Source organism: Toxotes jaculatrix, chromosome 21 (assembly GCF_017976425.1).
Source record: "Toxotes jaculatrix isolate fToxJac2 chromosome 21, fToxJac2.pri, whole genome shotgun sequence".
In the NCBI taxonomy this organism is placed as follows: domain Eukaryota; kingdom Metazoa; phylum Chordata; class Actinopteri; family Toxotidae; genus Toxotes; species Toxotes jaculatrix.
This window is the reverse complement of record NC_054414.1, coordinates 9,874,711-9,891,922: the sequence shown is the minus strand read 5'-3', so window position 1 is coordinate 9,891,922 and position 17,212 is coordinate 9,874,711. Positions and strand designations below refer to the sequence as shown.

The 17,212-nt window shown below is 42.2% G+C and overlaps 1 protein-coding gene across 2 annotated transcripts in view; it reads right to left on the bottom strand.

Annotated features, from left to right (window-relative positions):
• Positions 1 to 9,418, bottom strand: part of capn15 (calpain 15) — a 36,873-nt gene extending 27,455 nt beyond the window's left edge. Inside the window, exon 1 of one of the 2 annotated variants that reach the window (XM_041067170.1) lies at positions 9,161 to 9,418. Coding sequence is in view for 1 of the 2 variants with exons in the window: in XM_041067169.1 (XP_040923103.1) it covers positions 4,759 to 4,937 (179 nt within the window). In the remaining variant the exon portion in view is untranslated. Of the gene's footprint in view, positions 1 to 4,758; positions 4,990 to 9,160 lie in introns of those variants that run through there. The other variant, XM_041067169.1, reaches the window with a different exon arrangement.
• Positions 9,419 to 17,212: the final 7,794 nt, after the last annotated feature.

Genomic DNA, 17,212 nt, shown 5'->3' with positions numbered 1-17,212 from the left:
TAATGGATCTGTTTAATAGCTGCAACCTTAGAAGTGATAGAGATGCGGGGATTGATTTTCATAAGTACACACATAACAGGGGTTTCCAGAGAGCTGGCGTTACTGCTTGTGCTTTTTGTTGTCCTTCACTTCTTCCATGCAAACATCGCTGGCAGCCCGAGCAATAACGCCAACTGAGCAGTGACTCTTGTTTAATAGAGCAGAGCTTGTTATTGAATATGAGACTTATCAGAAGCCAATACGTCCTTGGATCAGACAAGCTGTAAAAGCAGATAATGAATGTTGAAACATTCTGCTGCATCTGAACACACCCAGAAAACCCCGGTGACAGGGATTAGATCAGCACTTTCGCACATTCTTTACCGCACTTGAGAAAAGCGAATGAGAATTTATTTCACCCCTTTAAGTAATGAGTGCAGGTCTATCTGCAGCAGTTTTACTGGAAAAGTTTTGTTTATCACTTCATTATGGGATTTCTCTTGCCTGCGAGATCAGAGCAACCTTTTCTCTTTAAAGCAATTTTCTCCTAGCAAACATTCCTCCGTGTCTTTCAGATGAGCTGATGAGTCAGGGTCAGATTAACTGTAAGAGCCTCCTCTCTACCTGCCAGCTAATATACCATGGAATGATGAATATGACTCATTAATCAGCGCTGAGAGGTCTCCGCAATTCATTCGTTACAACAAACATTATGAAAGTGAGCCACTGACTTACAAATTATCTGAGACGAGTATCTAGAGCCCAAACTTTAACAGCAGATAAAGAGTTTCTCCTTTGACACTCTGAGGCGTGGTGACGTGGTACAAGGGACTGGTGTCAGTGAAGCCTTAGTCATAAGGGACAACACAACACGATAACTGGGGAAGTTCTGATGAAGTGACTTTGAAGCAGGACACTTTTTTTTTATGAGACGAGAGACTTCTTGAGACGGAGCATGAAGGAGAATAGGTTTGTTAAATGTTATAGCACTGACGTTGGAGCAAATTAGACAAAAGTTCCCTTTGGATGAGACATTCCTCCAGTGAGCACTGCTGAGGCTATACACTAAGAGCAAAAAAAAAAAGAAAAACTGAACAACTGAATAAATGTTCCCCTTTTATAAAATGGAACATTACAAGAAGGGTGTGGTGCTGTTTATACATGATGTGTGTGCTGGTGTAAAGGCTGTTGTTTCTATGCTGTTGTGGTTTTTATGTAAGACTGACCCAGATGATCACACACATCATGTGATCAAGGCCTCACAACAAAGACCTACTAACAAGATGTGAACTCATTTCTTCTGAATAAGAAAGAATGCAAATACTGGTCAAGAAAGGGGAAAAGAAACCAGTAGCTTCTGACCTCTAGCTATGCCCTCAGTGAATATTTCACAACCAGTGCTCATTTTTGGTGAGTGCAACTGTCAGCGGTGGAGACAGCTTCAGACATTTGAATCTTTAAACAGAGGAAACTGTCTGACTGGGTTTCAGCAGACATCAGTAGCGTGGAGCAAAGTGAGAAGAGGCAGGAAGCTGGCAGGAAGTTCCAGAATTAGGGAGGAAGAAGGGGAAGAGATGGCAGGGGCACGGTGCTGCTTCTGCCGCTGTGCTAATCTCAAGTTCCTGCCGGAACCCAAATCTGGAGGGCAGGCGTACTGCTGACACAACGCTGCCTTCAGCCGAAGGGGGGAACTTCTCAGACAGGCAGAACGAAGTAGAACTTTACCTGTTGTTACCATGACGCAGATTTAACCCTCAAAGGCAAACCAGTGAATAACACTTGCCATGAGGCTGCTTTGGCTCGATGGCTTCTATCTGACGTCACTAAACACTGACATGAGTAATTAGCAGGTTATATGGTATTCTTCCAGAGGTGCAATTTGCCAGCACAGGCTTCTTTCTGTGTTTGAGGCTGCCAGGTTGCCATGTGTGGTCTTATCTAGGACCCAATGAAATTAGGTTACTGAACATATGCTACACATTTCCATGGCAACAAGAGTGGGGAATCTGGAACCATGTCAGTCGCAGTGCCAATAGGCTATTTTTTTCTTGCCGCATGAATCCTCTGTTTTCCAAAGAAAGCCAGACTGTGAGACAAAGCCTGCATGCCAACTTTATTCTGAAGGCTTGGGGACTGTCCTGACGCGGCCCTGTCTTTATCAGACAGGCGACAGCAATAGCGCGCTGAAATAATTCAGACATAAACACGGCCAGTGACCGTGCTAGTCGAATCCAAGCTGACCCATTTTAATCCAATTAAAGGGAGGAGAGCAAGTGGAATGGGGCTGGAATAAACGCCATCATCCATCATGCTGGGGACTGTAGAGACACTGGTATTGACTCCGGAGAGAGCTGACACTGACTTTAATGGCTCAGGACTCCCAAGGCCATGCGTAACGTAACATACTAGCAGTATGGGGCAGAGATGAAATGAAACACCTGAAACAATAACAGCATTTAAACTGTGTTGTGCTGCTATTAATTAAAAATGGAGAAAAGAATGAAATTCCAAAGGTACGAAACATGGCGGCTCCAATGACTACACCTCTGTTGCAGATCTTTTGTCTTCAGAGGGTTTGTTTTTATTATTTTGAGTGAACCTTCACAGTTGAAGTACTGATTCAATGCACACAAACACTTCCCAAAGTCAGTGGGTCACTGCTGGATGAAAACAAATTGGAAGTACCCAAGGACAAGAGTGTTCTTGTGGTCTCCGAGCTCAGAAAAACAAGGGGAAAAATAGGTTTTGCAGGACGATATATCAGAGAATAAACTGTACGAGGATGGCTGAAGTTAAGCTCAGCTCATAGTGTTCTGTTGTTTCTATATTTCATGCTCTGTCACAGCTCAGCAAAGCTTGCCTAACGTTGTTAGGCTCACACAGCAGTGTGTCTATGTGCATAAGACTGTGAGTGAGTGTGTGTATGAGAGAGAGGGAGTGGGGGTAGATAAGAGGGCATGTTCCAAGTGCTGCTACACAGTCTTTCCAAAACATCAGAGTGTGTGTGTGTGTGTGTGTGTGTATGTCCCTCTCTGCCTTGCAGCGGTAGACAGAAATGGTGTGTACTGTTCATTTGTGCATGTCTGAATGTGTTTATGTGCTCAGCTGACTGAGGGTGTAGTCTGATTGGTGATGAGGGCAGAGGCTTGTTGCTACAGAGATGCACGAATGCAAGGAGTCTGTTTAATAAAAGAATAAAAATAAAATAAAAAAACAAGTTAACTATATGATGCAAAACTACCCTGATGGTAATGAGCTACACCTAAGAATTGCTAATGCATGGAGTGTGTTTAAGCATAAGCTGAAACCAGCCCCTGTCTATGTTTTCAAACTCGCAGTGGAAACCATGACAGCCTTAACTGTTAAATGTAGAGCAACTGCAAGGAAAGCATTGACAGCAGCAGGCAGGAATCAAGAAAGATGAAAGCCCAACTGGAGACTGATGCTGAATAAATAATGACATCCATTGTGGGGAAATGTGATCGGGCCCTCTGAAAATCAATAACTAACAACCGGACCATGATGCCCTGAGTGACTCAGCAACAACTTCCAATATACTACAAGTGGTCGATATCAACTGCCTGTTCTTGTTCCGGGACGCATGACCCAAAAAGCCGAAGGAAAACTGGAAACACTTATAAACAAGTTTTAGTGTGTGAGGGTGATTGAGAAGATCATCTTTTAGAATAAAAAGTCAGTCAAAGCTGCTGGATGAAATGCACATTCAAACTGAGCGTCTTACAAACTGCTGAGATGCCTTTTTCAATGTTGACAGGAATTCAGAATGCAATGACTGGAACAATGAATTTTTGCAGCACAGTCTTGTAGATATAGTAACTGATTTTTTTTCATGCAGTCAACACTGACAAACATGGTATAAATGAATAGCACATCTCTTCCACAAATAGTTTGCCCAGGTAGACATAAATCTTGCCCAATTATACAGCTGCTACACTTAATGGTCTGAAAACCCCAAACAATTTTAGACAATCAAACTAAGGAGCCTCTATTCACAGTCAAGTTTTCTGTCAGCGGGCAATAGATGTGAGTGTTGCATGAATAAAAAAAAATGCACCACACACCAAACACCACAGTGCAGCCAAACTTACAAAATGCACACTAAGAGAATGTATACACTCTGGTTTTTAATCATTTTCAAAATTAATGAGATTGAATCAAAGCTAAAGATAAAAAGCATGACAGCAAAACTCATCTTCTAATTACCCTTGGGCTGCTTTTCATTGGGCTCACAGAGGTCAGGTCAATCTATCTGTCCAGGCAATCCACTCAGCACTGACAAAATTGCAGCAAGTACTGTGCAGCTGTGCTTGGAGGAACCAACAGGCTGGGATTTTGGTTTACAAATCCGGCTTAGCGAGATTTTGGGTGCATCATAGAAAAACATCAAAATGTAGGCTCTGATTAGATAAGCTTCGATGAAACAGAGGAATGGATCCATAGCTGTGAGGTTACCGAATCCTCGGTAAGCGTTTCCAAAAGTCTGCGAAGTAGTAAGTGTCTCAAATAAACAACACTGATGAACACAAACTTCAAATCACCCAAATGCTGAAGCCAAAGACAACATCAGAGAAGCCTCAAAATACTGCCAGTTTGTAAGTTTACGCTCACGGCTTTAAATGATAGCACTCCCGTGTAACACAACCCCACTGCTGATTCTTCCTGCGACTTCCCCAACAACCAGCCAAGCCAGGCCAGTCCTGGCTGAGGTGCACTCAACTGAGAGATGTGTTGGCAACCCGGCTGGTTAGACAGTCTTACCTGCGCTCTCGATGAGGCAGCGGGTGCTGCTGCTGACGTGTGATGAAGGTGGTACCCCACACTGGGCTGCTGTGGCTGTTTCTGAGCCAGCCCACCGGGGGTGACGATGGGTAGGGGGTGCTACGGAAGCCATGGTCCGACTCTGTCTCTGCAGTGAGAGACGAGGCTGAGCTCCCCATCACCGCAGCGACAGGAAACTAGTCTCTGGATGCGCTCTGAGAGAGAGGTCTATTTGTTTCCTTTGTGAGACACACTGATCGGGAAGATACTATAGGGTTTGTTTGGACCACACCAGCAAGCCTTATCATGTGTTTCTATTTGCTGTAAACTTCCATTAACAAGTTTCGGTTTCAAAAAGGAATAATTATCTCCCGCAAAAGAACTCTGAGGGCGTTAGAGTAAAAACAAATAAAAACAAAAAAACAGCTACAGAAAATCAAAGATAAGTATATTCAAAAAATGAGTGCAACCTGCAGGTGGCCAAGTTTGCAGATCAGGGTGGGTTTCCTACAGCGCACGGGGGAAGAAGTTCTCAATTCAAATAATTTGATGCGTGGAGCGCTGATTCCAATTCAGCAGTTGGTCTCAGAGAGGAGAAAATACAATTTTCTCACAGCAAAGGCTTGTAATTCTGTCTCTTGTAGACTTTAAACCAGCAGCACTCTGCACCACGTCTTCCACAGTGCCACTCATAATTCCTCCTGCGTTCCCTCTGACACATCTCCCTAGTCTGTGCAATCTCATGCCTGGTTCCTTTTTCCTTTGCACATGCTCAGAAGCTCGGCAAAAGCAGGAGAAGGTGTGTACAGAAGTAAATGTGTCCACTGTCCTTCAGCATCTCAGCAGCCATAAAGTACACCTGTGGGAAACTTATGGTTCAAGAAGCTGGGTTGGGGCAGGGTCAGAAAGAGCCCATCCAGGACATCACAAAAACATTTAGGTCCGTAAAGACAGCTGATAAAAAAAATCAATGCAGCGCATTTGCTTGTAAGGGTGCTGGCAAACCTACAAGTATGTTAACATCCAAGTCTCATCTTTCAGACATCCAGTCTGACTAACAGCTGCTGTGGAGGTTAACCAGTAAAACACTCCGTCTGCACCTCTCCGACCGGATAAAACCTCATGTCTGAAACCCCTGGGAAGGGTTTTGTTTTCCAGAGATGAGATGAGGCCACTTCTGGTGTTTGCAGAATTTTGGATTTCAACATAAATAGCAGAACACCTTCACATGAACTCCAGAATTTAACCTGAAGAAAACCCGGATATGGGGAGGTGTTGACGGGTAGAGTTTTTAAGGAGCTGCTCTTTAAACTCCAACTGTCCAGCTTCAGGAAAATGTTCACAGCCCAGCTTCAGGTTCTCCGACAGAGTACCCGACAGGAATGTTCCGTTTCGGGCTGCGGTGCTCTGCCAGCACAAGGGCGGCAGATGATCCCAGTTTCCGCTGTCTGAAAGACACAGCTTAATTTCTGTCTGATCCCACCGCCGAGGCCGCCCAGTCTAGTTCATCAACTTGCGCTTAGATTTATGTGGACTAGCCAGCCTGTCATGACAAGTCTCTGCAGACGAAGCAGCTGAAGGAAAACAAGTATCGTTCCAGCTTCTCTGTCAAGGAGGAGAAACTACATTTGCATGCATCTTGATGAGTATCGATAGCTGGTAAATATCCCCGGGGCTGGAGTCTAAGGACAGCTATTTATTTGTTTTCGCTTTAATTTACATTTAGTATTAGCTGACTATCATGGCACCAACGCAGGGATCACATGGGCATAAATCTGTAGTTTAGCTTTTCAGGTTCAGCGAATGTTGTACGCTAATTAATTACTGATAACAAACGCGCATATGGGGCTTTCAATTTAGCCTATTAACAGCATTGCACAGCGTTACTTCAGTATCAGTAATTAAAAAAAAGGTGGTCTGTGTCCGTTTCCACATAGCGGTACAGAGGCCAGGGAGAGTACCGTGCAGAAGGCGACATACAGGTTTAGGGAACGTGGAAATAGCCGCGGAGGTCTCATCCAGGAAGGAGCACTCAATCGCAAATGTCACCGTCTTCCGCCGGGTTCATTCCTGCATGCGTTCGTCTCATATTTCCAGCGTTTGTGCTGTAGATGTTGAGCCTTGTTGTCTTAGATTAGGAGACATCCTCGCTCCAGTCCCGCTGTCGCCTTGGATTTAAGACTGCTCAGAGAGTAAAACTGCTCCATCCCAGAAAGCCTGTATTTAAGGGCTCCATTTGGGTGTGTTATGCTCCCGTTCCCTGTCCATATTCTCCCGTTTCCCCGTTATATATTCTTCCACGGGCTTTAATTCTCCCTCGCTGATAGCCTGAGCGCAGCGGACGGGGATGCAATCTCCTCCTAACAGCGGATTACTGTGAGTGTCAGCAGAGCGCAGGCGCACTGGCGTGGCGAGCAGAGGAAAGCTGGAAGGCTGCGTTCAAGAGATTTAAATAAACCTCAATAGAGTCCGAGCGGCATTGGTCTCACTCATTAATTTGAATAGTGTCCCAGGGTAATGACTGGTAGATGGATGTCAGAAACAGGCCGGGCAGGATGAGGCATGCTCATTGTGGGAAAACAGCTACGAAGCAATAAAACTGTTTACACTCACACAACTAATAGACATTTCCGTGTGTTTTCCTGTTGGTTGAAACAAGGCTGCTCCATTAAGGGTATTATTGCTAGAGGAGGTAGTGAAGGGTTAACTATAAGACAGTGGTGACTGCAGCACTCATCATTGCTCAACTGTCCCTGCACATTACTGAGATAAGCCTTCAAACTTTCCCTCTCCTCTCTCTTCCACTTCGAAACGCTTTGCTGACCTCATTCCTGATCTCTTTTTCTGTCTCTGAATTCACAGTGTTCATCCATAAAACAGTGAATAAGGCACAGGCCTGAGACTCACACCACATACTTCCTTTCCTCTGAATCATTTGTTGCATGACAAAAAAAAAAAAATTGAGGGTACTATTAACCATGGTGTGATTAGGGTGTGTTTTCCTCACATACACACACAGCGTCTAGACTGAAACTGGTTTGTTTGGTCAATTTGACTTCCACTTCAATTCCAGAGAACACTACAGCCTACGTATGTAACATAGTTGCTGCTGCAGACTCAAGTCCAACCCCAATACCAGAGTGCATTGCTGGAGCTGTCAAGAATGTCTATGTCATACTGAAAGCTAGATGCTAACAGCTCACTTGTGTTAGTTATAAAACTCCCCTCCTCACCAAAAGTGAATACAGGCTGTGCAGTCACACTGGGGTGTTTCAATTTAATCAAATCATAGAAGATTTACTAAGACAAAACTGACAACTACAAAGAAGGACATAAATATAGATTTAAATGAATTAATAGCAGCTTGCACAAACTGTAGCTATGAGACAAGCAAAAACTACACTGATGTGTAACCAAAAAATAAAATGAAGTATAAACAAGCAAACAAACCAACTGAACTAAAACCAGGCCAGAAGTCTGAGGACTGTGACCAGTTGTTAAGGGTGCACCTGTCCAAGTGCCACCTGTCCTCATGCAAGTCAGCACCGTGGGATACAGCAGCTGACACAGTCAGTGCCACAGAGAAAAAGGAGGGAGGGAGAGAGAGAGAGAGATTGGATTTCATTCCTATTCTCCAGGGACACGGAGAGGGGAGAAGGGAAAGAGAGGATGTGAGCTGATTTCACGGTACATTGTAAGTTGTCATTTCTACAGCACCCAAAATGTCTTGACTGTCACAAGCTTGTTTCCCCCCCTCTCTCTCCAGTGGACACACTCAGAGCAGAACATAAATGATTTGACTACCCTGGACAACTTCACTCTCAAACAAACAGCCTCATGTAAACACATCTGTCTGGGTTTTGTTTTGATTTCGAATCTACAGTCAAAAACCTTCAGCTGGATAAGCTGGAGTTCAGGTCTCAGGGCACATATCATTCACCCAGCTGAAATCAATGTTCTTCTATAGCATCTCTATATGCAGATTTATCCACCTGACCTTGCCCTCTGACCTGTCCAGCTTCCCTAAACAAACAAGCAGAAGAAAAATGTCCATGTTGTTATTGCATTACCCTCTCCTGTGCCCTGAGGCGCATAAAGTAGGCATAAAGTGATCTCCACAGCCGATCTGTGTAACCACTGTTAAATATACGGGACACTGTCACATAATCAATCTATTTGTGGACAAACTGTAAGCCTGTGAGCCCTGTCACTAACACTAACATTAGCCATACAGTGCAGCCAGATGAAAACTCTCAACAATCCCATTGAGACAGCGGGAGGCGAAGACGCCGGGGTCCTTGTAAACAAAGGCACTCTTCTTCTCTCATTTGGTCGACATTTACCGACGCTGTCCGACAGCTGTACTCTCGGCAAAGCCCGCTCACAAATCTGGTATTCTTACCTCAAGTCGGTTGAAGGGGAATTATTCCTGTTTTTCAGCCGTCTGTGCGTTAACTTTTCACAGCCATCGAGACGATAAGTTCTTCCCGGGTTGTACTTCAGCTACCGTAGCCCCTCCAGGCGTTAGCTTCGCGCTGTTCGCGGCGGCTGCATGTTTCGGACATTGGTGACAAACATGTATATGTACAGTTGATTTTCACTCCGCCATGTATTAACGAGACTGGTGCGACCGTGTAGGTTTACCTCAAACAGCCCAGGAAGGAAGGGGAATCTCCAAGGAGCAAATAGAGAGCGGACGTACGTCATATGCGCACCGGGTGCTTGTCCGCTGAGCGCGAGCGCAAGTAAACACACGTAAAGTCCGTTCAAGAATGTGAAGGTAGAAAACTACACTTCCCATGCTCCAACACGGACATTTTCAACCAGGATATGTGGGCACGAACGTCGTCACCACTGACAAATATAAATATCCAAAAACCATATACTCTGTGCCTTACAAAAATACATTTATATTTAAATCTATGATTTCGTCTTTATTTTCATTTGCATATATTGTACAAATACCCTTGTTATGACAAGATTTAACCCTTAGATGCATAAGTGGGGTCAAAAATGACCCCAAGGGTTGTTATTCTTCAAAATCTTTTAAATTAAAAGTATTTATATTTTCATATTCCAGGTATTCCTCATAAAACATGTTTGTGACATGAGGCCATTGCAATTTTAAATTTTTTTTTCACACTTTTCAAGAAATTGCAGTTTTTCTATGACTACCCCACTTTTCCATGAGCGGGGTCAAAAATGACCCCATACATTTCCTATGAAATCTGAAGTTAGCCCAGGAACCTTTGATCCTTATCAACTGTGATTGTCAGTATACACTTACTGTTGCACTTACACATCTGATGCTAGCAGTTTCACCACCAAGGAGGTCATTTCTACACAGCAACATACATGTAAGTATTATCTTCATTTATCTACTTTTTTTTTTCTGAGTATTAGTATTATTGTCAGCAAATTAGCCTATTTTGTTGTTAGCTAGTTAGCTTACTACCAACTACAAAGCTAGTTGACTTTTCTGTGATAGGGTATTAGTATTATTGTCATCAAATTAGCCTATTTTGTTGTTAGCTAGTTAGCTTACTACCAACTACAAAGCTAGTTGACTTTTCTGTGATAGGGTATTAGTATTATTGTCATCAAATTAGCCTATTTTGTTGTTAGCTAGTTAGCTTACTACCAACTACAAAGCTAGTTGACTTTTCTGTGATAGGGTATTAGTATTATTGTCATCAAATTAGCCACAGGAGAGAAGCACACAGGGCCAACAGAAGAGAAAGAGATGCCAGATGTGTCCAAGAAACAAAGATCGCAAAGCCACCAAATGCTGCTGGAAATGCAGTATTCCTGTGTGCAACGATCACAGCCAGCAGCAAGTCATTTGTAACAGCTGCACACAGTGAGAAGAGAGAAGACATTTGTGTCTCTACATGTGCGTGGACAGTGTTATGGTCCCTGGACTTACTTTATGTTCATTCTCTGTTCATCCTTCATTGTAGTAACAGACAGACATACACACAATTGATTTTGACATTTTTTGATACATGATTGATTGATTGTTTCTTTTGTGATAAAATGTGAATAAAATATGATAAATGAACATGTCAAAAATGAAATCACTCATTTGTTAATCAAAATATAATAAAAAATCATTATCTTTAACCAAAATTAAAGAAATTTCTTAAGTTTATTGCAAAAGCGCATTTATTCTAATTGGGGTCATTTTTGACCCCACTCATGGAAGAGTGTAGGTATTGGTAGGTCATGCATCCAAGGGTTAAATCTTGAATTTCAAATCTACCTACGGGCCAGTGTCGGATAATGGCACTCTAGTGCTATCTAGTGGCCCTAAAGTGGAACAATCCACTGTCTGATTTGATCTGATTATATCATATATATATATATATATATATATATATATATACATAATATATAAAGAGAATTTATATATTATTAGTTATAATTAAAGTATTATAAGGATCATAAAGAATCATATCATATATCATATATCATATCATATCATATCATACTATAGTTGCAGTTGCAAACACCATTACTACTATAAGTGTTACTGGTGATGAAAGTAGTACTTGGGTACATATTTCTATTTTCCTATTGTCTTCTGTGTGATTGATGAAGCACTTGTTTAAAATGCGCAGGCCCTAAGAGAAAATCAAGTTTGACACATTTTAGTTGATTACTACTATGACCACTAAACCACTAATCATGGGGTACTGCAGCCACTACTACTACTACTACTTGCCTTTGCAGACTTGTAGCTGATGATTTTCTGAGTGTCTGTCTGTCTGTCTGCTTTAAAAGATCTTGCAGAATCACACTGGAGGAAAATAAAGTGACTGGGCTCTGTTACACCGTATAGCAGAGGTGTCCAAACTGTTCCACAAAGGGCTGTGTGGCTGCAGGTTTTTGTTCCAACCAAGCAGCAGCACACCAGACTTGACTCATTTAATCAACTGGTCTCAGTCTTCAGACAGCTGATTGGTCAAACTGTGTGCTCTTGACTGGTTGGAACAAAAACCTGCAGCCACATGGCCCTTTGTGGAACAGTTTGGACACCACTGCCTTATAGTCTAGCAGCCATGGTTGCAGGCCATACACCACTGTTCAAATCACGAAGTCTGCTCATACCTCACCAATAGTGAGTTTATTGTGACTTATTGTTCTTCACATAATGTTGTAGCTCCACTAGTCTCTACTTGAATATTGCTGTATAGATTGTATTTTTATATTTGGGTTAATATAATTTTGCTGTTTTTTTTTTGGTTTGTTTTTTTTTTTGTTGTTGGTTTTTTTGGTCTTTAAAAGGATATTTATCGTTTCCAGTCAACCTAAAGAATTTGACCATCTGACCCCAACTTTTCAGTAAGCTATAAACCATGACTAGGCTTAATTACAGTTCATTCATAAAACATTGTGGCTGAGAGCTTTCCTTATGTTTGAGTTCACATTTCTGACTTCTCTAACAATAGACCTGCAAGAAAGCTGTCCACAGAATAAAATTTACTGAGCATTTAATTTCATCCTGTGTTGTTTTGTTTACCATGCTGAGTTGTGTGTGCCATTCCTTTAAAACCCCATGTGAAGTTTAAATTTCATTAGAGTAAAGAATAGCATGTGAAACATTCAGAGAGTATGGATTATCTCTGTTAATGCCGGTGTCACCCGGGTTGTTTGAACCGGGGAAGTTCAAAGGATTAGGTCAAAATCAGTCGCGTCTGTATACTTCAGTTATGATATTGCAGGGCAAAGTGTAAAAACACATTCATGTCTCATTAAGATAATTGTCCTGTGTACAATCAATCGCCCCTGTAGAAATTTCAACATCACAATAAGTGAATTTAACACTGAAACCCACACAAATGCAACCTTAATGGAAAATTAAGAAAATCCTTGAGGAGGCAAAAAAAAAAAAAAAAAAGCCAGGCTGCCACGAGTTAACAGACACAAACCATAAATCTCCTGGATTATAGTCATTTATCTTCAGGACTGAGTGAGGCGGAGCAAAGCATCCTATGATAGAAGCAGGCAGAAGAGCTGAGAGTGAGTCTGGGCGGAGAAAGTTACCGCTGGAAGTTGTTTCTCACATGCCGTGCTGTGCTAGTAGTCGCAGCGTTTGGGATACACGCTTAGAAAATGTTAGTACCGGAGTAAAAAATAAATAAATTTAAAAAACGTAATCTTTTGTGCAGAGCGACTGAAGTTAAGACGGCTAGATAACTCCGAAACGGCCCGGGACTACTAACGAAAGATTTCTTCGTTAAGAAGGTATGAGAATGAATGCATCTTTGTACACTTCTTTTTTTTTTTTTTTTTGTCTCCGTTAGACACTTGTGCACTTGCTCCTGGCTAGAGCGGAAAAAGATCCTTTCTGTCGCGACTTCACAGTGTGTGTGGATTTTCGGAGAAACTTTCCAGAAGCGACCCAAAGTAGCTTGCTTGCCCACTTCAGTCAACTTTTGGTAGGTGTATTGTTTTCAAAGGCCAGTGTCGGTGCGTACACACTGTTGTCATGACAATGCTAGGGAAACCCAGCGCGAGGCACGTTGGGAGGCACAAAAGACACGAGCGTCAGTGTTCAGCTTTTCTTCTCTAAGACTTTCTCAGAGCGAAAACTCCCCTAAAAGTTTGTAGAAAGAGAGAAACAAAACCACAAGAGGGGTTATGTTGTTCTGTGTTGCTCCTCCGCATGGAAATATCATAGAGAGATAAGCAGCTTTCCAAACGTTTGGTCATATGTATCCTGTGTCAGTGGAAAGAAGAGCACGTTGGGAGACAAGGGGGTCAGAAGGATATGTGAAAACTGCTGGGATGAGGTGTGTCCTGTGTTTATATGAGACAAATTGTGACCCCGCTAGTCAGGAAAGGGATGCTTTTAGTCGGCTCTTTGCTGTTTTATGGCCAACACTCATGTGGAAATGGCTGGCTTCCACAATAGAGAGTGAGCAACACAATTGTCTTAGGGGAAAAGGAAAAAGATGTGTGTGTGTGTGTGTGTGTGTGTGTGGGCGAGTGGGGGGCATTGCTTACATGAGGGAGTAGAAAAAAAAGTGTGTCATTGTATGTTTCATAGGGCTTGTGTGCGTATGAGTGTGTAGGTGGTAGGAAGGTGGGGTCAGGGTCACTTTACATGGTCAGGGACTCATGTGCGGACGGGAGGGGACTCATGGGTAATGGTGGTGTCAGTGCAACAGATGTAAACCACATGCTTACAGGAGGATACACACATCCAGACAGAGCAAATCAGTCAGCTGCTGGCATGAGTGAGGCTAATGACAAGCAGGATACGCTCTCGCCTCTGATGACTCATGATTATACTTGTTTACAATCTTGTGCAAAGGAAGTTTTCAAAACTCCAGGTGCTAAAAGTCTGACAGTCTGATGGATCAGTGCCATACTCATCATTATTTGCAGCGCCAGCAAAATATATCATCAGCATGCACTGTAGCCTCTCATAAAACACTCGGCGGTCCAAACACTAGGGAGACCAAACCACTGTAAAGCCAGGAAGCTTCCCATTTAATTATTGTAATCTATAATATAAATCTAATTATCTTAAATTTTTTCCAATGACAAATTTCTTAAATTACCCAAAGAACTTTAAAGCATTGTCACTGCATTCAGGAGAGGTTGCTGCTGGTTAAACAATATATCATCTTTCACTTTGAAAGAGGGTTTGATTAACTCATTAATTGTTTGGTCATTTATATACAATTTCCAAAAGCAAAAGGTGATCATATTTGGACTGTTAGTCCAAACATATTCAATTTACTGTCACTTTCGGACACAGAAGAGTTGGAATGAGGGATTGTTGGTCATTTCTATTTGAAAAATGACCTAAACTTTTAAAATTTTGTGGATTGACTACTCAGTGAATCGACTAATAATTTCACCTGTGCTTTGAAAGGTCTTCGTGTGATTGCGTAGCCTTTAAAAGAAGAAATCATAGGGTAACTCATCTAATATAATCACCACGTGCTGTCCATAATGAGACTGGTATAATAATACAGAAAATTACTCTGCATGTGACACTGGAAGAGCAAAAGGAAACTTGAAATAGCGACTTAATGCAAAAACTATGTAAAATTCACAACACAGTACGCTTAATTACAGCTGCAGTGCATTGGAGTCACACACAATCTCATGAATTATGTGTTGAAAGAAAATGTATAGCAACATATTGCTGCATTGATTATTTGCCCTGCCAAAGATCTGTGTCAGCCCTCCCTCTCTCCGTGTGTGTCAGGGCATGCAGCCGCATCTCCCGAGTCTGGCTTGAACCCGCAGGGCCTGGGAGCACACTCACAAAGACACATAAACATACACACACACACTCATTCACAGACTCATGCACATGGGGCAACACGAACAAGCCTACATCAAAGATACATCTGTTTCTTATGCATGTTTGATGGGACAGACAGGCAGCGGCTGGCCACTGCTCCGAGTTACTGCGCAGATTAGTATGCATGACTAGGGAGAAGTGAAGCTGTGAATGTGGAAGACTATGGCAGAGGAAAGAAGGTAGATAAAGCACAGACAGACTGTGCATTGAAAAATAACTGATACACAAGGAAGGTGTTTGATACCTGATGTCTGTTTTTTTGTAATTTGATTTTATTTGGCAGTTGGGTGACCTTTTGGCTTGGGAGTAGGACACAACCAAATTTGCATGAGCAGTGACAGAAATGTAGCCACCGCTAAGGCTAAATGAATGGAGATGTGGCTAGAACTGCAGAATATCATAAAGCTGAGACACTAGTGAGTTCATAACTCTCTCCTCTGTTGTGCAGTTGTCTTTTGTCCCTGCTGTTTGATGCATTGTTGGCCTTTTTAGCTGTGAGCAGCTGCTATAAGTCCCTTTGTCTCGTTGTCAGCCTGTTGTCCAAACTTTTCCATTATGCAACACAGTTGCAAAAAATGTTATCAGTTGGTTTCCCAGATGAAGATTAAGCCCAGTCCAAGGACATTTAGGAAATTGCTCAATGGATTCTCTCCATTTATTTATGTCAATATTTTGTAGGCTGAAAGGAGCTTTCCAGAGCATATTAGCCTGAGTTTAGCTCAGTTGATAAATTCAGTGTTAGCCATATCGGACACCCTGGCTTTAAATTGAGTCAAATGAGCCATTCAGATTAATGTATTTTCTCCTCAAATAATTAATAAACTAAGAGTTTCAGCAAAAATCCTATTCGTCATTTCGTTTTGGCAAAAACAAAGTGAAGAAGCCGCTAGGCTTCATCAGCATAATTCAGATGGCCCTCTCTGTAATCAGTCAGTGTCCTTGTACAGCACAGAATACATCCAAGTGAATACAGGAGCATGTAAAGGTGAGGTGAGTTAGTTTGCTTTTTTTTTTGACCTAACAGCACAATGCAGCACTCACTGTCAACGTCCGCTGTCTTTTCTTTGCCAGCATTTTTCATATATCATATCAAATCAGTGAAAGCTGCGATTGGCTGCTGTTCAACTTTGACTGGAGCAGATTCTGGCACAGGGAGATATGCGCATCCCAAATCTAACTCAAGTTCACCTTCCAGAACATTCAGCACTTTGGATCAAGTGAGCGTCCCGTCGGTTCAACTCGACAGTATGTTTCCCTTCTCGCCAGATGTTCTGCTTAATTAACATGCAGGCTTGGGGCGAGAGAGGTGTCGCCACCCAGGCACGTTTTTCCAGGTGCCGCAGCTCTGCATAATTACCTCATATTAACATGAATAATATTAATTAGATTCATGGTGTGTTTCCTCCAGTGAAAAATAGGTCAGTGTTATTGGTATACAGAAGGGTTTGTTGGCGATGATTAAGAAAGTCTTTCCAATGTGTTGAATGTGTTGATGAGCAAAAATCAGCTGTCACACACATTCGGTTGAATCAAGTTTAGCTGTGTGTGTGAAGATGAGGATAAAATATAACCATGCCATGCAAGTTTAAAAAGACTAAAGATGTTCCAGTGCGTACTAAGTGGTAGTTGAATAGGATCCTTTGTCAAGTTGATATATACAAAGATGGAGAGTTGACAATCCTGACCATATTTATTTGCTTCGAAGTGTCTTCAGATTCTTTAGATGTCCAAGCAGAGGGACGGGATACCGGATAGTAATTGTGGATATATACGAGAAAGTCTGAGACAGCAGAGGAACCGAGGCTGGCTCTGTTTTCATCATAACTCACACAGTATGAGGACAACTTTGAAACTCAACACCTCAAGATCTAAGAGGCCTATAGAGGCCCTTAAAGAGACAGAGAGAGGGTGACAGAGACAAAGGGCAGACAAAAGACAGGGTTATGGTTTTAGTGATTGTACGTCCTGTATGTTCTCAGAAACACCAGAGAAACCTCTAGTTTTAAAATGGGTGATTATTTTGATGAGTGAGTGGAAGATAGCATAACCCATCTGCTTAGTCATCATTTCCCTCTCTTTGCATGGTTTTAGATATAAACTAACCACTGCCAGGCTAACACAAATTTGTAT